The 20,757-nt window shown below is 42.6% G+C and overlaps 1 protein-coding gene across 5 annotated transcripts in view; it reads right to left on the bottom strand.

The window, feature by feature from the left end:
* FRMPD4 (FERM and PDZ domain containing 4) overlaps positions 1 to 20,757 on the bottom strand; it is an 854,311-nt gene that overhangs the window by 186,138 nt on the left and 647,416 nt on the right. For all 5 annotated transcript variants that reach the window (XM_032329882.1, XM_032329884.1, XM_032329883.1 and 2 more), the window contains one exon: positions 10,158 to 10,274. In XM_032329882.1, coding sequence (XP_032185773.1) covers positions 10,158 to 10,274 — 117 coding nt within the window. The remainder of the gene's footprint in view (positions 1 to 10,157; positions 10,275 to 20,757) is intronic.

Raw genomic sequence — 20,757 nt, 5'->3', positions numbered from 1 at the left:
GTGATAACCAACACTGATTAATCTCCTGGAGAGGAACAGTCATGAGTTTTCTGGAATTTTTTGGACTGAAATTAAATGGTATCAATATAATGAAATTAATAAATCCATTTAACTTTTTGTAAGATCTAAGTAGAAATGTAGGCTTAATAATGTGGGAAACTGAATTTTAATCACTGAACTAAAGAATAAGAATTAGCTGAGGAGAAAAGAGAAGGAGTGAGTTTGGAGAAAAAGAAGGGGGTGCTATCACAGAAGCCAGGAGAATCACTTAGAACAGAACATCACCAGAAATGAATTGGGGACTTCTATTTGGGTGCTTTATAAAATTCCCCCATAAAATGAGTAGTATTACTTCAAAACACTATGGACAATTAACTTTTTCAAAGTACAATGGGGCTGTTTCTCTGTAGACCACTGGTGACAACAAGTTGCTATGTAATTTTCACATCCCTAATAATTATTTGCACTTGCATTTGGCATTCCATTGTGACTGGGTTTTATGTTGCTATTGTTGCTCCCCCTTCAACCCCTCCCACAAAGGTGCTAGATGTTGGTGGGAGCAGCTGCATGCCCCGTGATCAGCAGATTCCTCTCCCTCAGTCCCCATCACAAGGGAGGGGGGAGTCATGATATTCTCACAGTGAAGGTTTTACTTCTCTGTTGACTTTTGATGATGTTAACCCTACAATACTCTTTAGAGGTAGATATTGGTTGTTAGAGCTGTGCAACAAGTTCCTGCTGACAGCAGCGCACCACAGAAGTTGGCCTTGCTCACGGTACAACCTAAGAAAACACACTCTACCGATGTCTGTGCTAATTTCCGTCATACATAAAACTAATGGCAACTTCCTATCTCATGGGAGGGTTTTATAAATTTATCAGACAGTGAAACAGAAATACAAGAATGGGGTCAAATGCAAGATATTCCAGAGTAAGGTTTGGAAAACAATTACATCCCATAGGACAAAGGTGGCCCGCAGTTTCTTTTTGTAAATAAAGTTTTATTGGAATACAACCACATCCATTTATTTGCATATTTCCTATAGCTGCATTCATACTACAGTGGCAGAGTTGCCATGATCATTGCCAATTGCTTTGAGTTGTGACCAAGACCACATTACTTCCAAAGCCTAGAATATTTACTATGTGGCCTCTTACAGAAAAACGTTTGCTGACTTGGCCTACAGAAAAAAAGGCTAAGAGTGGAGGAAGAAAATTATGTACCTTTTGATGAGAAAACCCATCCATAACAGGGCAAAGAGAAGACTTTCTGAGAGAGTCGAGAGCTAAAAGCAACCTGTCCTCTTTCCTAGGCCTTTAAGGAAAATGCTACATGAAAAAAATTATAAGAAAGAAATCAGGAGGTGAGATTGGGAGGTGAGGTGTGAAGGCTAATCAGTCTTTAGCATTTATAGCCTTCTAAGAAACAAGAGTGAATGAACAATCCTGTCATATCCTTTGTGACTTGTATTCTTTCCTTATATTGGCCATCAACCTACCAAAAATGATGACAGAGAAGGAAAGGGCAAGATAGGGCCCTTTCCTTGCAATTTTACTACAGTCAACAGCAAGCCAAAAGTAGGGAGTTTTGGTAGAGTGTGCTCATACCGAGAAGTAAAATAAAAACCGTTAAATTAATTTTGTGTACCATTTCGACTTTTGGGGTTGGAATGAAATACGTATAAGTGTATAAGCTATGAAATACAAATTGTGCCATTTCACTGATTCTGCACAGAGGGCGAAGCTCCCATGTTTGCATATAAAGCTCACTTTGCATCATCGAAGGATCATCAGTAATATTCATGCTAATAAATTAAAACTTTTAATTTTAACTTAATGAGAATGGTGACAAAAGGCAAATAAACAATTATGAAATATTGACAGACCACAAAAAGAAGGGAAACCCTGTAGATTTTTAGTGTATTTGTCTTGCTCCTTTTTTTCTTTTTTTCCTCTTTTTTATCTTGCTCCTTGAGTAAGGGGACACTTATTTTCATTTTGCAATGGGTGCTGACAATTAAGGGGCTGGCCCCGTGCACTGACCAACACCCTTTAAGATCGACTTGTCTGCTTAGAGAGTGTCTCCTAGCCATCACAGCCTGAGCTGCTGTGGCCAACCGCAAGCTCTTGGAGCAGCTGAGCGACATGCCTACTCACGACGCAGGCTGATCCGTGTGTCCACTGGCACAAGAGAGCAGTGCCACTTCTCATCAGCTTTGCGATGGAAGAGACTCCTCTCCAGAAAGCGGCCATGGCCGACAAGGTTTTATTCAGGCTGTGACAGGCAAGAGAGGACAAGGGCTCAGCAGGGAGCACGGTCCCCGACCCGGGGACACCACAGCGAGGCACTGTACATCCAGCCCTCCTCTCCTTGCTGCGGCGGTGCAGACAGTCATGAAGGGACACCTGCCACAAACGTGATACCGTGTCCTCTTAAGTTCAGTCGATTTATTTGGCAAAAACACCCACACCCGCCAGTTGGCACTTGGCACCGGCCAGAATTTCCTGCCTGTGTCCCAGCCTTAGGCGAGGACATCAAAATTGCTCTCTGCAAGGGTTGGCTCAAGCCAGAAAGAAGGGCTCCAAAGGCCACTCAAAAGAATCGAGAGGTGGTAGCAGCCTCAAGCTACTCTTTCAATTACAGGCTGTGACAGAAACCTGGTCACCCAGGTGCTTCTGCTTTTCACAGTTTGGCTGTCCCTGTGATCCTGAATGGCCTTTGTGACCCACTTCGTGTACATCCCTAGAGGGTGCTAAAAAATGAAAAAAATGAAAAAAAAAATAAGGAGAAGAAAGAACCAATCCTGATCACCACCGAACCGGCTGTCCACAGCTCTGCGTGCCATGCGTGTCCCAACTCTTTGTCACTAAGTGGCCCAAGGCAATTCAGGCAATTACCAAACCTTCAGCTCTGTTGGCTTCCTGGACAAAAAAAGCCAGGAGAGTTTGAGGGATTGATGCAAGAGAGATGGATCGGTTATGTGAGCCCGCCACATTTCGAGAACAAACGCCCAAGATGGGAAGAGCCACTGATACAGGCGAAGACTGCGTCGCATCGCCCTTTCCACCAGGTGCCAAGTTAGAGCTGGACAGTCGTTTCCAAAGCCTTACTTTTCAAAGGGGCTCCGGCAACTCTGCAGACTCACGTGCTAGCTGGGAGGAGTAATTACCAACTCAGCAGATAGGTGCTTTGTCAGATATGAAAGAAAACAAACCTGTTTCAGTGAAGGGAATAAACAGCCCCCGATGTTCAGCCAGGGAAGCTTGTGCGCTGACAGGACGTAATTACCTTTCATTGCATGTAATGATATTATCACTTTTACTTTGTTCCTCCAATTCCAAAATTATAATATACCTCCCTCGCTTAAGTGGATGCTTGGGTTCCTCAGGAACTCATTTAACTCAACGGCATTTGCTTTTGCCATGAGGCAATTATTTGCATTTGGTGAAGAATTCATCGTGTGTCCTTGGAAGCAGTATGTTTTATTTAAGTGTTCTTCATCACAGAAACCAAAAAACGAGGCACACTGCCTCTTTTCCAACATAATGCCGATTTGTAACTCTTTGAACACTTAAAAAGTCCCCAAATAATCCATCAACCCAGCTCGAATAAATCTCCCCTATTTCCATCCATGTCACACCTTCCAGTTTCCACAAAGAAACTTTGGTATTTCATTCCCAGAATCAAAGGGTAACCACCTATGTAATCGCTCAGATCCATTTGTCCTTTGTTGGATGATGGTTAATAATTCGGATTAATGAAGTAGGAAATGGATGTGCCATTTTGAATATGAAAATAATACAGGGGGTGGTGGGGGCTACCACAGTATCCAAATCCAGCTTTACAACTTTAAATTTTTAGAAAAGGAAAACATTAAAAGAACTCATGAAACGGAACAAATGAAGGGACTGATCCATAGAATATGAGCCAGACTCTCTTCTGAAATCTTGGGGTAAAAGCAAAGGAAAAAAACACCCCAAGAATAACCCTCTTGGGGACATACTAGGTAAAGCCAGGGGAACTACTCGGGGGCTCAAACTTAAGGATGAAGTAAGGATTTGCTGTTTCTATTTCCATGATGACAACAACAAAATTCTATCACAGTGACTTGAAAATTCTGCTTGGGGTTAACAAAACGGGGAGATGGGACCCACACGCTGCTTGCATTTCCTCAGATGATTCTCTCCTGGAGCTAGAGAAGTCAAAAATACCTTTCACACTGACTACGGAACTGACTGGCAGGTGGGTATGGCTAGACTTCTCCCACGATGGGCAATGTCCATCCTGGAGAACAGAGTGGAAGTTTCCACATCTCATTACAAATTTCCACTATTCAGGTTTCAGGATTGAACTCTCTTGCATTCAGAAGATAGTGACTCGGTTTAATTGCCCACCATGGGAATTGCTGGCAGAGTAACAGAACAGTATGTCTGGTCCAATAAGCATGCAGAGCTACTTTTTGTAGGCTTACAGAAGACGACGACGAAGACGAAGACGAAGAAGAAGGAGGAGAAGGAGCAGAGGAGGAAGAGCAGCAAGCCTTTCAGATGCAGAACTTGAAAATGAGGGCATGTATTTTTGCAATGACCCTCCCGTCTCCTTTCCCACCTGCAACTGCTATCCCCAGACTCCAACTGGGCTGGCTCTTCATTAACAGCGATCTTGCCAACAAGTGCTCTAATATGAATTTTGACCATGTTTTAATTTTCCTTTCAATCTTCAAAAGCCAAAGTTTCAAATTCATGAAGGACATTTCTTCTTTTGTATTAACCCTCCCGACCCGCAAAGTCCAACCAGAGTGTTTTTACTGTTTAACAAAGAAATGGGATATTAGGAACTCGCTGCTCCCTATTCTCTAGAACATGTATTATATGTCTCTAAGGAGGTAAAACAGATCTTGCACAGTTGAGAATGACAGCAGGCCCATCACTTCCACTGTACTCTAAGATCATGGAAAGTAGGAAATTGTCTTACTAATCTTGGTATCTTCAGCATACACTCATGTTCAATAATGTTTGGTGGCTGTATGTTGGGAGGGCCAAGGAGTGCTTTTAAAGGAAGCCCATGACCAGACCACCTGGCGGATGGGCCATTTCTAAAGATGCTGAATGGGGAGGGTAAGCCAGGGAAAGGTGGTGGTGAGCGTGTAGGGCTGCGTGGTTGCTGGGATGGTGATTAAGGCTATGGATTATAGGGGACATAGCATGCATTAGACTCCATTACAAAGCCAAAACAACTGAGGCTTTATATTCTGATGATGAGGAAGAAATGCTAGTCTGACTACACAGAGGATGTGGCAATGCCCAGTCCTGGGGAGCCTCACCTTCTCCCCAAAAAGTAGATTCCTCAATGTAGCTCACTATCTCCCTGGTCAGTTGTCAAGGTTCAATGAAATCTTTGGTCTCGCAAGAATTTTCTGAACTTGCTTTATCTAAATCAGATCACATTAAGAGCCAAAAGAGGTGCTGTCCATAATTATGTGAGAACGATAATCATAAACCAGGACACTCCTGGGCAGACAGGGTTATATGCCTCTATCTGCACACATATGATCTATATCATCTATATGCTATATCCATTTGTAACTATATCCACAACTACACGTGTATCTGAATCAAGAGCTCTGTTGATATCTACATTTCTATCTACAACTGTATCTAAGCTTTATGCATCTTGATTCACAACCACACGGACATCTGTTATTTATGGATGCTGTTCTTAGAGCAAACATTTCAGAGGGCCTCAAACTCGCTATAATTCTTTCTTTCTCTTTCCTTCCATTTCTCCCTTTCTCGCCCCTTTCTTAAAAGGACACTCTTTCCTGAGAGTCATTCCTTCAAGTTCCAGTTTCTCTCTTCCCGTCCAACTCTCTCACTTCCCCTGCTTACATGGTCATAACAGGAAACTGACAAACTCTTCCTCTACATCTCCCATGTTTCATAAACAATATTCACTGTTGCTCAAACACATGTATTTCCTGTTTTTCTGACAATAGTAACAAAAGCTGTCCTTTTCTAATGCAGAGTTGGGTGTATTTGACCAGGTACATGTGTAGACATTTGGAAAACCATTTGATGACTCTGAGTCTCACTTTTCTCATCCAGAAATAGGATCAATATTTCATCAATTAAATAAGGGAAAATGCAATGGGGCAGCTGCCAGTCCTCGGGAGGAGAACCTGAAACTATTTCTTGGCTCTACCCAAGATCCAGGGTATGCACTGAATGTGTGTGTTCCTCTAAAATCCATTTGTTCAAACCCTAATCCCCAGAATGATGGTATTTGGAGGTGGGGCTATTGAGGAGAGGGTGGTAATTAGGCCACGAGGGTAAAGCTCGCATGATAAAATTAGGGAACTTCTAAGAAGAGACCGAGAGATATGATCCCTCTCTCTGTGTGTCATGTCAAGGTACAGAGAAAAGACAACCACCTCAAGCCCAGAAGAGGGCCCTCACCAAGAATCCAGGCTTGCTAGCACACTGATGGTTGATTTCTCAGACTTTCCAACTGTTGAGAAATAAAGTTCTGTATTTCAGCTACCCACTCTTTCAGAGTTTATTATAAACCCCCAAAAGACTAAGACAACCAGCCATCAGGATTTTTTACAGTTCCTGACCCTATTTCAAAGTGCAGCAAACACTGATAACCAGTAGTCTACTGTCTATATAATGTTATTTAAGTGTTCATTAATATGTGCGTAATGGCATTAATTTTTTAATCCTATGCATTACCAGCTTTTTTTAAAAATAAAATTTAAGGTATTGATTCCACTCTAAATAATTGGGGATGGGAAAAAGAACACGAAATTTGAACACATTTAACTACCGTGGGCTGTGTTCTGAAGGACTCATCAAGATAGAATTAGCTCATTATTGAGCTAGAAGACTCTAACTTTGAACATGGGAAGCCTGGATCTTCCCATAGCTTCATTAATAACTTGAAAGTAGTTGTACCACCATCAAAACCAATTGTATGATTTGGGATATCATTTGGATCCTATGACAAGATAAAAAAAGAGACATCTAACATCTTTCAAAGAGAATATGTAAAAGAGTAAGAAATTAAATGCAAAGGTGCTAATTACTAGCCACAGCTTAATTTTCAAATTGTTCTTTTAACGTACAAAACTAATGAGCAGAGATATACTCCACACTGCAAACCAGAGGTCGACAGAAACTTGAGTAATTAGAGTATTGCTCTGTAATGGAGGGAACTCAGTAGATAAGGAAAAACCCCCACAGGAATGATTCTCATTTATAAAACCCACTAGGGATAAAGAACAAACACCTCTGAAATCAGGTACTTGTTCTTCACATCTGAAAACAATGAGTCTGAGAGTGCTATGGAAACTTAACTTTTCCAGTTAAAAAAATCCTACAGATTTGGTGGCTCCATAGGTTGAGAGGCCAGCTCTTGATTTCTGTTCATGTCATGATCTTGGCATTCTGAGATCGAGCCTGGTATTGCTCTGGTCTCAGCAGGGAGTGTGCTTGAGATCCTTTCCCTCCCCCAGCTTGGGCACATAAGCACACGCACCCGTGTGCACGCTCTGTATTTCTCTCTCGAGTAAATAACTAAAATCTTAAAAAAAAAATAATCTTACAGATTGGGAAAAGTGACACTGTGACATTCGTTTTTAATGTTGCTATTTAGTGATCAGTGCAGGTTTCTCTATGAAGTTGCTGATTTACTCTTAACAGGTTTCAACAGCTGGCAGTAGGCCAGGGTAAATGTTACATTCACACGTGGCCTTGTCCTTAAAAATGTCAAGGACACGAAGTGAAATGCACGTGGCTCAGGTTAGCTGGGATTCTATGACCAACAGGCCCTGGTTTGTGTTTCCATTTAATTAACTGGTTTGGAAAGCACAGGAGCCCAAATCCGATGAGGAAACAGAAAAATCCATTTTCCTTGGAAAAGTCTAAGATATACCTCCATAAATTTATAATCCGAATCTTTTAGAAAGTACATTTCTTTGGCAGAAATTCTTATTGTTTTGAGTCAAAGCATCTAGGCAAGCTCAACTGAGCCAATTACATGAATTCATAATGATGTTACAAAATAGATAGCACAATGTAATCTGACAAAATATCATCTTTTCAGCAATATAAAGCACTTGGGTAAACTATGAAATGAACATCTCAGAGTCTAGGGTATAAGCAGAATTGTTGGTCTTTCTTCCAGTCTTTGGGCTTTCTGGGAGACTCTACTCCCATCGCCAATTCCAGTGCAGTTCCTATGGTAGGGCACCCTCAGGAAAGCCTTGAAGAGCCAAAGGCCACTGCCCACAGGCTCCCTGTAGTGGGTCAGGGTCACGGGCAACTTGAAACTTCCCAGAAGGCCAGGCCCTCAAGAATGAATTGTACTCTGAAGAGAGCTCCTCTCCCCTTCACAGGAAATTCAAGAAAGAGGGGAGACTTGGGCCGCAAAGACTGGAAATCTGACCATAACGTTCATACGTTTCTTGCATAGATTGCCTCCCATAATCACCTGGAGGTGCTGGGCTGTGCAAAGACCAAATCCCCAAAAACAATCGTAAGATTTTTTGTCTTTATAAACATGATCCCCCACCTCACCGTGACCCTGTCTGCTCATAGTCCACAGTCAGATTGACAAGAGCAAAGAAATGCTGCCTGTAGTCTGAAAAATGCTTCTTTTGGCATCCAGTCTCAACTCAATTTTTTTGGTTAGGATCAAACATGCTTACTGATCTAAAATGTATTTTATTTTCTTTTTTTAAGATTTTATTTATTTATTTGAGAGAGAGAGCATAATCAGGGGGAGCAGCAGAGGGAGAGAAAGAAGCAGGATCCCTGCTAAGCAGGGAGCCCAACGTGGGGATGGGTCCCAGGACCCTGGCATCACGACCTGAGCCGAAGACAGACGTTTAACCAACTGAGCTACCCAGGTGCCCCTAAAATTTATTTTAAATATTCTTTTACTTAAGAATGCTGCACATAGCTTGTAAAAGAAAGCAGGGTGGGCCCTTGTTTTTTGATAAGTGCAATAGGAAAACTTATCTCATACAATTGCAAAAAAAAAAAAAAAAACCAGAGAACTAGGGCTACTGATTCCTCCAAAATTCTTCGGTGGTTCCCTCCAAAAGGTAAACATAGAATTATCTTATTATCCAGTGAGTACAATGCTAGGATATATCCACAAGAATTACAAGCAGGGACCTATACAGATACTTAGGAAGCACTAGCCACAGCAGCATTATTCCTAAGATCCAAAAAGTGCAGACGACCCACATTTCCAATGACAGAAGAATGGTTAAACACACAAGGTTATCTGTAAAATGGATTATGTACAATGGAACATTATTCAGCCCTGAAAAGGAACAAAACAGTTATATATTCTATGCCATGGAAGAAACATTGAGGACATTACACTAAGTGAAACGAGCTATACACAGAAAAACAAATACTTCATGATTTCACTTATACGAGATATCTACAATAGGCAGATTCATAGAGAAAGAAAGTAAAATAGAGCTTACCAGAGGGAGGAGGGGGAATGGGAAGTTATTTTTTAATGAGTACAGAGTTTCTGTTGGGCATTATGATGATAAAGTTCTAGAAATGGACAGTGGCTAATGGTTGTATGATGTTCTGAATGTACTCAAATGTCACAGAATTGTACACCCCAGAAAGTTAAAATTAAACAAAATTTACCTTTATGCTATATACATTTTAACGCATTAAAAAAAAAAGCAAAAAAAAAAAAAGTCCAAAATCTTAGGCAGTGTCAGCGAGAGGAACACATATAATTCTGTTAGCTCATGTTTTTTATTACGAATAACCCAGTAACATTTCTATCTTGACCAATTCTACAAAGCAATGGAAATTGTTAAACTTTAGCTCTAGGCTCAGACAGTGGGTACAACTGGCCTTGGATATACTAAGAACACTTTCGCTCTTTCTCAGAATGACCTTACTGTCCCGAGAATTATCAGCCTAACAGGGCAGATCACCAACTATGAAGCAACTGCAAGTCACAAGACATAGAAGACAGAGAAGATTAAGCAGCTCGACTGATGGCCTCCAAATGTCTATGAGTCCCAAATGGAGGCACGCTAATTCTGAGTCAAGGCTGGAAGTAGAGACAAAGAACAGGTAGAAGATTCCACACAGTTCAAGCCATCAGTTCTACCTACTTGATGAAGCAGTCTCGGCCATCCCGGTTCGCGGTCATCTCCCATCCATAGGGTGGCACCTGGTTCAAGCCCCAGGTGCCCGAGGGAGGTGGCCAGCCAGAAGACTTCGTCCTGTGGCTGGGAAAAGAAAAAAAAAGAGAGAGAGAGAAAGAAAAGCATCATTACACCTGACTCCTAAACATTTCTTCTTAGACAAACACCAGAAGGAACATGGGATTTGCTCCTCTCAACTGTGGGCTACATGCTCAGCTGATTAAATGAATAAATACAATGAATGATTTTACAGTAGGTACCATGCTCATTAGTTCTCCTTATACTATCTTCCTTCCTGAGGTAAGGACATATATTCCTTTACACATATTCCATTTTACAGATGAGGAAACAACAAATGGCTCAGAAAGATTAAGTAACATTGTTCAGGACACGTTATCCATTTTAAACAAAATTTTTGCATACATTTTGCAATGGCATCATTGCACTACACTTCCTGACCCCAGACATCAGGAAGTGTGGCAGATAGATATTGCATGCCATATCAACACATATATGTAAACATTGTTTTTATGGATATGAAGCAAATATTTGGAAGCTACAATTCCCTGGCCTCCCCTGACCCAAGCATAACATTTCCACTCATATTATCCACATTCCTGTCAAAGTGAGCTATAACCCAGAGACAAACTCTCCATTTAAGTTGCAGAGAAAATCTACACATTTGCTTTTACACTTGCAATTCAAACCCTGAATCTCAATCATCAGCAAAAGGGAAGGGTAGGCTATGGAGAACTTTCTAGAAGCCGGCCCTCCCAAGAGCAAGAGGAGAGGTGAAGTAATTGCACGTGACAAGCCACTGGGACAGGCAGGGCGGCACAGTCACTATCTCCAACCAGAGGCCAAGCCCACGTTCTGGAGCGTGGCTGGGTCCTGGCCACTCCTCTCCACCAAGGACCTCCAGAACTTCCACCGTCTGCTCAGCAACACTGAAAATTGCTTCAGAGCAAAATCACAAGAGGAAATACCAAGTGCTGTTTTTGGATCAGCCAACATCCTTCACTGTTTGGTCTACCCACACCACGTGAATTTCTGGATGGCCTTGGAGATCTTCCAGGCACTTGCAGATTGCAAACTGGGGTCCAAACGACGTGGCGGGGGTTGGGGAAGCAGGACTCACATTTCAGGGGCCTCGTGCTCAGCATCTGAGTAGAGCACCAGGGAGCCTCTGACAGGGCCCCAGGGACCACACGCACAAGGTGTACAACTCTGTGTGGGCAGCCGTCCAAAGCCAGCAGCACTCCCCCTCCCCCGCAGCAAGCATCCAAGGACAGGGTGTCACCGTTTCTGAAAGGAGGCACCTCTGAATCCCCCAGAACACAGGGCAACTCACCCCCACCTCACAGCCAATGCACACATCTGATCAGAACCCAACCCTTCCAGGCAGGTGATACAAGCCCATTTCCAGTACAACTTCTAGACGGGAAGGATCTCACAACATTTAAACCACCTCTGTTGCTGTTTTTTAAACTTCCTTGCAGGTTTCCCACCTCCTTCATGAAATGTGGTGAGCAAAGGTCACAAATCTAAAGCGGGGCTGGAGGATTTAAAATCCCACCACGGGAGCCTTTCTTGCCCCTAGACTATTAAAATACAAGACAAGGGCAACAGTTTCTGTTCCTCTTCTTGGCACGAAAGTCAGCAGGGGCAGTTTCCTCTTAGGTTTTATAAGAATGGGCTGCTTCCCTACAGTTGGAAAACCCTTCAACTTGCCATCCTGTGGAAAAAAAAAAAAAACAAAAAAAACACCAATTTCTCCCAAGTAGTAGAGAATACATGTGGAGAGCTTCCTAAGACTGGACCAAGGACACAAGCCCTTAGGCAAGTGAACAGAGCACATCCTGCTATTAAAAAGTGTTCCAAAAGCAACAGTACGGTAAGAAGTAACACAAGGAATACTTGAGCAAAAGACTATTTATGTAGAGAATGCAACTGTTTACACTAGATGACTAAATGAGGGCCTGTATCAGAATGTTAATCATTACCAGAGAGGGCTACCTTACTGAAAACAGACTCTCTCTTCTTTTCAGTATTTCTCTCTTTCATCGGCCACAGCCACCAATGTCTAAATCACTAAAAGAAAAACACAGGCTTCCTAATGTAACTGCCATGTAAAATATGGTATCAGTAGGCCTGAATTTTGTTATAAAGTACATTCTGTCCTGTACCGTATGTTCTGAAAGCAGAAAAAAGCACTTCATGATGATGTTTTCCAGTAAAGACTTTTGTCATGAAACACCCAGTGAAGTGCAAATACTAGACACGTTTACAAATGCTAATTTAATACTTCCCTTCCAGGATATTGTTTGATATAAAAAACTGAATAATTAAAATCAGTTATGTCTATATGTCTGTTAATGTGTTGTCATATGTGAGTTGGAAAGGAATGAATGCAATTTAGCAAATTAAAATGCTCAAAGAACAAAAGAATAACACCCTAAATATCTAAACCTAAGAGTCTTAAGACTCAAGGACAAGGGTCATAACTGTGGAAGGATTTGGTTCCTGCTTCTATGAGTGGGATTGCTGGAGGTCCACCCAACAATATGTGGCCGTATAAGCTGATTGATTGGTCTCCCTTTTTCTAGGCACCTCCGTTCCTGGCTCTACCCTCTGTGTCTTCACCAAACCCTCTAAATTGGCCCATCCCAGAACTACTGGGAGACACAGTCTTTAACACCAGGAATACAACAGTTCGCATCTTACAGAGCGTAGATGGGGCCAGTGCTTGTAAAAGTAGAGATCACTTAACTGATGTATACCAGAGGCCTCTCTGATTCAGATATTCTACCTCTGCTGACAAGAGTTCTGTGCCCAACTCCTCATGTTTGGAAAAAATGCTGACTCTGGGTCCCAGTGTGAGATGCGCACCCTTTATATCCCGCAATCTCCCAAAGAGTCCATTCAGAGTTCCTAGGCAGTCTTCCCGAGCACTGACACCTTTGGTATTTCTCCTCTTTGAAAGAGGTCTTATTTTCTTTCTTTCTTTCTTTCTTTTTTAAAGATTTATTTATTTATTTATTTACTTGACAGACAGAGATCACTAGTAGGCAGAGGCAGGCAGAGAGAGAGGGGGAAGCAGGCTCCCTGCTGAGCAGAGAGCCTGATGCGGGGCTCCATCCTAGGACCCTGAGATCATGACCTGAGCCAAAGGCAGAGGCTTTAACCCACTGAGCCACCCAGGCGCCCCAGGTCTTACTTTTCTCGTCCAAGTTCCTATTAGCCTCTGAGTTGCTCTGACCACTTCCATGGAGAACAAAGACTATTCCGTAAGTAGGAACCTGCAGTGCTGCTCAGGAGCCAGCAGGACTGAGGATGGTAAGCAGGCTGGCGCCACTGAGATCATTTCTAGAATGTTCTCCAGCCTAGAGTTGCCAGATTTGCCAAATGTAAATATAGGACATCAAGTTCAATGTGAATTTCGTATAAACAACATTTTTTTTTTTTTTGCATCAGAAGATATCACATAATATTCGGGCATTACATATACTAAAAAATGCATTCATCATTTATATGAATTTCAAATTTGACAAGACATCCTGTGTTTTATTTGCAAACTCAACATTAGCACCTTAAATAATTGAATACTCAGATTCTCTTCCACAATCAAAAAAGGCAGCTTTCCTACAGAACTAAAATATCATAGCCCAGAATTCTTAAGACTTACCCTCACCTAATCGTGGGAACAAATACTACTCTCACAGAGTCTATGATGTGATAAGGAGCACCCTCAGCTCCCGGACTAGCTTCAAACCAAAGTATACCCTCCAAACATGTCTGTGGGAGTAACAGGGGGATTACAAGCAGTCATGAGCTAGGCGTTGATCTATTTCTCAAATTTAGCTGCAAGAATCACCTCACATTGTTCGATAACTATAAAGATAACTAGACCCTAGAAATTATGATTTAGCAGGTCTGGCTTAGAACTAGGAATCTATGAGTGAGAGAATGAGGGTGTGTGTGCTGAAACCAGCAATTCACATAATTCTCTTTTGAACAGGATTGCTAGATTTACCAGTCCAAATGAAACAAAAGAAAACAAGAATGCCCATGTCAACTGAATTTCCAGTACACGGTGAATAATTTTTAGTGTAAGGATGACCCATACAATATTGGGAAATACTGATTTAAAAAAACCATCCCGATTCAACCGGACATCCTATATTTTATACAGGGGCTATGAGGTTTGGAGAACACTAGTCCATGGTCATGTGGCAACCCAACAGCATTAGAATCTACTGGGTTGTTGGCATGACGTGAAATCTGCATTTTATCAAGATCCCCAAGTGATTTCCAAATGCATTCAAGTTTTCTAACCACAGCCCAAATGGGTGATTCCCAACGTGAAGCCTTGCAGCAGGTTGGAATCCCGTGATGAAACTTGTTAAGTCCAACTGCCCGGGACGGAGGCCAAGCCACTGGAGTCCTATTCCCGGAGGGTGAAGCCTAGGCATTGGTATTTCACCCCAAGATGGCCACCCACTGGTCAAAGTCATTTTATATTTGTTTTTGAGCTGATTGAATCACAGCAGTATGGTGTGGCAGCTCAAGAGCCTGTTCTCTAAGTGTGGCCCGGGCGACAGCAGAGGCGCCACCAAGGCGTACGTATTACCCCAGACCTACCAAAACACAAAACACTCAGGTGACAGGGCTGACCAAGCAATTTTTGTTTAAAAGGCCCGCAGGCAAGGCTGGGGCCCACTCAGCTTCGCTAACCACTGAGAATCAGACTCCCTTTAATCCAGGCGCTGCCGATTCTTTTCCACAATCTTCAACAAGTTCCTCAAACCCCCTTGGTCCCAGCGACTCCTCTATAAACGCTGCTAAGAGGACCAGGGCCTCGGAACAATATTAAATTAGTTCTGGAGGTCATTTCATACCATCTGTGCTAAAAAGTCTCTGCTAAATAAATCTCAGCTGAACGCGGGAGACAATAAGGCATCTGGGGGTAAGGCAGGAATAGGTGTCTCTACTCGTTCTCAAAGTGTTAGAAGTGTTAGAAGGGTGAATGTCTCGGGCCTCTATTCCTTTCCCGACGGGCAAGGGCAGGGTGATAAGGGGCTGAATCGAGCCAGGTTATACCTTCTTCCCAGGTCACAAGTTGAGTTCAGCTGTTCCGAAGGCAGAGGAAAAGATCAGAAAATTGGGCCCGGGAACCAGTAACCCCAGCTGTGTGTGTGATCCCCGGTAGAGAGGCCAATTTCCACGGTTCCCAGGCCCCACCTTGAGACTGCCTGCGACCGCAGGCTCCGTCACTGCAGCCCGAATCACGGTCGTGCGAACCACTTTCAAACACTTAGCTCAGCCTTCAAAATAGCGACCTACATTGCCAGGGCTATTTCAGTCATTCCAGAAATTCCCGGCCGCTTGACTGAACTGCTTTGCAATGCTGTGCTTTCTCACATCTATTGTTTGCAACAGATCGAAGAGGGCCTGGACAGAAAAGATCTTCAGACACTAGATGAAGCGAGAGCAGCCAGGAAGTGGAGGGGTTGAGATGCGGCACTAGCGGCACTGGGACCCAAGGTGGAAGCCACGCCCCGTTTCCACCCGTGGGCCCGCCTCTAAGTCCGGGACCCAATCCGGAGGCCAATCTACCTGGGAGAAGGCGGGCTCTTAGAAACCAGGGGCAGGCCAGTACAGTGACCTGGGGGGCTAAAAACACAACTCAGGAGGAGAGAAGGGGATTTTCCCCAGGTGAAGGACCGTGAGTGAGGTCTGGTTCCACAATCCTGAACAAACACATTCAAATGCTGTCCCAAACGAGCTTTGTGACCCCAAATTCTAAACGCGCCCTACTTAATTTTCATCACCTGTAAGAATGACTTAGTCTGTCTCAGTGGTTCTCACCTGCGGGGTGGAGGGTGGGGGTTGCTACCAGGAAGACACTGGTTTTGGAGACCAGTGAGGTGGTCCCAAAGGGGGAGAGGGGAGACACTTGAGGCACTTAGTGGGTACAAGGCATGGATGCTGCCACACATCTCCTGGGACACAAGTCACCCCCAACACAGAGACAGAATGACATCAGGGCCCCTGCTCAGCACCTAAAGCTGTCCTGGGAAAGAAAGAGAAGGAAGAATACATGGTTCTGACCACTTTCCTTGATGGAGACTTGGGGCTCAAAACATTTTGGTTGAAAACAAATACACAAGACACCCCGCAATTTCTCAAAGTTTCCACTGAAACCTGAATTCGGATAAGCAGAATCGATCTTTCCATCACAATGCAAAAGTTCGAAACCCAGGTTTGCCACTGAAACCTTCAAACTTTACTCAAATGATTGGGGTAAATCATTTGGCCTCTCGGGGTTTTAGTCCTATGGGTAAAAATAAAAACACCAACATCTGCTCTCAGGGATGTTCTGCAGATAAATAATACGTGCCAAGAACCAGGGTCCAGTGTTTGACTCACTGAGAACAGTCTCATCAAATGCTCTTGTGTTAGAAGTGGTTATCATCGTAATGAAGGTAATTTTAGTATTTGACCTCATAGATTAAACACCACTTCTACATACAGAATTTCTTTTGGTCAAAGTCAGCTTCATCATGGAACAAAATGCTAAGCATTCATTGTTTTGTTTTAAATATGCAGAAATGGAACTCAGAGAGAAAGTATAATTTACCCCTTAGCTAATGGAGGTACCATGTTGGCCTCACTGGAGGGAAACAAGGGCAGCCATGGACTTGGACTAGAGACCACATGTTGTGGCAGGCACTGTGTGTTTCACGGATTGTACTAGGGATGGAAATGGTGGGGAAAAAGTTACAGCCTCTGAAAAATCTCCCCATGCACACATCCTACTGCTGCGACACAGCTAGTTAGGAGAATGTCCAAAACAAATCCACGGCCTCCGACTCTAAATTCCTCTTACTTACACAGCATCATGATGAAGTGTGACTTCAACATATAGGTTTATGTAGATACCTGATAATATTTTGGACGACTAGCCAGAATTAACGTGCATCATTTGAGAACTGGTACTGAGAAAGGAGCTCTTATATGCATTTCAGATATGGTAAAACCTAAGCCACGTCTCTTCAGTTGCTCATCTTGGACATACAATGCACTTAAAAATCCAACCAAATCCAATTCTTCCCCAGAATTTGACCATCCTTATCTCTTTGGACTCACAGAGATTATTTTCAGAATACCCCAAGGTTATATAGTGTTACAGATGATGCTACAAAATGTAAAACATGTTCTCATTTGCATTGCTCTAAGTGGTGACAGGATTACAGTATCCAAAATTCTGCAAGAATGCCTAAGGTCACACAATATACAAGTGGGTGATATATAAAGTATCTGGTAGGTTGAATGGCCTTTTGGTTTAAGGTAAAGGAATTAGAGAGGGATTGAGACAAATAAATAAAGAATGCTTTCAAGGGCACCTGGGTGGCTCAGTGGTTGAAGCATCTTGATTTCGGCTCAGGGTCCTGGGATCAGTTCCCAGGTCATGCTCCTCACTCAGTGAGTTTTCTTGAGATTCTGTCTCTCCCTCTTCTTTGTCCGTCAACCCCGCTAGTGTGCTCTCTCTCAATCTCTCTATAAAATAAATCAATAAATCTTAAACAAAACAAAACATAAAGGAATGTTCTGGATGAATTGAAAAAGCTCCAAGATTAGTGGCAGTCTTGTTTCTATGATGACCACCTCGCTGAGCCTCAACTGGATGAGAAGGGTTCCATTGCTACAAAGTTTCGGGTCTCCAGGGATCAGGGAGGAATTGACTGGCTAAGTCTTTTGGCTCCAGTAAAATCATGCTATTGACACAAAGACACATCTTGAATCAGCTGCATTATGTTGTCTCAGAATATAACTCTCTGCCTTCAATTCAGCCATAGTCACAGTATGTCAGTCTCACTCACGAAGCAACAGCTTTCTAGCCAACTACCCTTTATTAGACACATCAAGGTCAAGTGCATGTGCAGAAAGCTTGATTGGAGAGAAGAATAATATCAAAGCCATAGATAGAAGTAAAAACCACCCAACCAATTATTTGTAAGATTTCACTTCTCTTTTAACAGGAAATACAAAAAAGTACAGTAAAAAGGGAATCACAGTTAGTTAAAAAACTCATTTGAATATTACTGATATACTGCACAAATGCAAACGGTATATACATTCCAAAGTCATTAGACTCAAACAAAAATGTATGATTAATCAAGAGTTTAAAAAGACATCTGGGGGCACCTGGGTGGCACCTGGGTTAAGCCTCTGCCTTCGGCTCAGGTCATGGTCCCAGGGTCCTGGGATCGAGCCCCACATCAGGCTCTCTGCTCAGTGGGGAGCCTGCTCCCCCCCTCTCTGCCTGCCTCTCTGCCTACTTGTGATCTCTCTCTCTCTCTGTTAAATAAATAAATAAAATCTTTAAAATAAAAAGATATCTGGGTATAATTTAATAACCAAATTGAAAGATTTTTCTGGCTGTCGTTATTTGCTTCCCATACCAAGAGTCCTGAAACGTACACAGTGCTGGCCATTAGTGACAAATGAAGTTTTGCCTTAAACTGAACTTTTGTTTTTTGCAAAGTGCGTTTGTACGTATTAGCTGGCTGAACTCTCTAATTCTGTGAATGGAGAAGGACAATTATGATTAGCCCTGTAGTATACAAAATAAAATAAGAGACTAGACACGGTAGCCAAGGATTCCCAGAAAGGCAATACAGAGCTCTACATCCGAACATTCACCCAACCAAGGGTGCATCCACCTTAGCTGGAAAGCTGTTGAACTACTCCAGGGTTCAGAGTCCTGTCTCCCAGGTAACCACATGATGTCAACTTGGTATGCTAAGCTGGGCACACACCTGTGACAAGGGTCTTCTTCACCCTTATACTCTATTATTCGCAATAGTATCTAGCACATAAGTGATAGTCAGTGTGAATTGAATTAATAGAACCACTCCAGGAACTTTCACAGGTTATTTCTTTTTAAATCTCATGACAGGTGAGAAGGGGAGCCTGGTTGCCACCGTGATGGCTAATCCAACAATGGATACCATTCAGCCAAAAACCCAAATGGTACCTGAAGACTGACTGTTGTAAGATTTACAATTCAATGAGCAAAACTGGTTACAAGAGGAGTGACCGCAGCATGACTGACTATGTAAAAGGAAAAGGCTATGTACGCAGGCATAACAAAGCCGTATGAGGGAGGGATCCAAAGTCACTGTCCATCAGTTGTGGGATCGAGGTGGGGTTTTTTTGGGGGGGGGTGGGGGTGGTTTTCAGTGTGATTTTTGTCTTTCCTTATATCCTATGAGAAAAATGTATTACTTTTGTAAATAAATTTTTATTTTATTTTATTTTTTTTTTTAAAGATTTTTTTATTTATTAATTTGACAGAGAGAAATCACAAGTAGGCAGAGAGGCAGGCAGAGAGAGAGAGAGAGAGATAGGGAAGCAGGCTCCCTGCTGAGCAGAGAGCCCAATGCGGGACTCGATCCCAGGACCCTGAGATCATGACCTGAGCCGAAGGCAGCGGCTTAACCCACTGAGCCACCCAGGCGCCCCTAAATTTTTATTTTAAACAGAAGAAACGGATAGGATTCCGTATGGATTTCTGGTGGATTCACTGGAGAAATTGTCCAAAGGCTGTACTGAAAATCTGAAAACAAGGTGTCAAAGAGGCTGTAAGGAAATACGCATTATAATGTACTGTTCAGAGTTCATTTCAACAGTCCCCTATGGAGAACAATCTAGCAGTTTCTATCCAAATGGCAAATGTGGATACCCTCTGAGACCCAATTGATATGAGATGGATTAAATAAACGACGACACAAACACACAGTAAGATAACAGGCACCTATAAAAAAGGACTGCAGATCTGCTTTGTTTACAGATTTATGAAGACCCTAAAGTGGAAAAAAAAAACCAACCCACACATGATAAAGAAATGTGGACAGCCATCTACCATTTCATGAATATCAGGAAGTAAAAAACTCCACAAAAGACAAACCCATAGAATCTAGATTTAGACAGAGCAACGACATTGAACATTGGATCGAAAACTTAGCCGGTTCCTTTTCCTTCGCGAAACATCAGCATTATCTTCTGAAAGCTAAGGCTAATACGAACCAGCTTGCCAGGACTATTGTGAGGAGTGCAATGATTAATTGTAAAAATGAAATACTATCGTTATAGCTTGTACATAGTAATGCAAAAACTAGTATTGATCGAGTGAGTACACAGTCAGTAGATGCCACAGGCTGTCCAAGGGGTGGCAATGCATCAGTGAACAAAAGAGATGCTGAAAATAAGACTCATGAACACAGGAAATAAACACCCCCATCATCTGAACCAACGCGCCCCCCCCCTTTTTTTTTTTGGTAACCTAGCATCACACTCACTTTACACATGCTTCTAATGCGATGGCCTCTGGCTAAAACACACTTCTTCTTCCATTCCAAACCCTCCTACCTCTACATAACTGTAAAACTTGACCCATGCTCCAAAACTCATTGCAAATGCGACAACGTGCTTAAAGGAGTCCCTGAACAGCCCTACTCTAAAATGATTACCTCACTTGCCCACAATGTTTGGAAATGACGGA

Source organism: Mustela erminea, chromosome X (genome assembly GCF_009829155.1).
Source record: "Mustela erminea isolate mMusErm1 chromosome X, mMusErm1.Pri, whole genome shotgun sequence".
NCBI lineage: Eukaryota > Metazoa > Chordata > Mammalia > Carnivora > Mustelidae > Mustela > Mustela erminea.
This window is presented reverse-complemented; position numbering and strand designations above follow the sequence as displayed.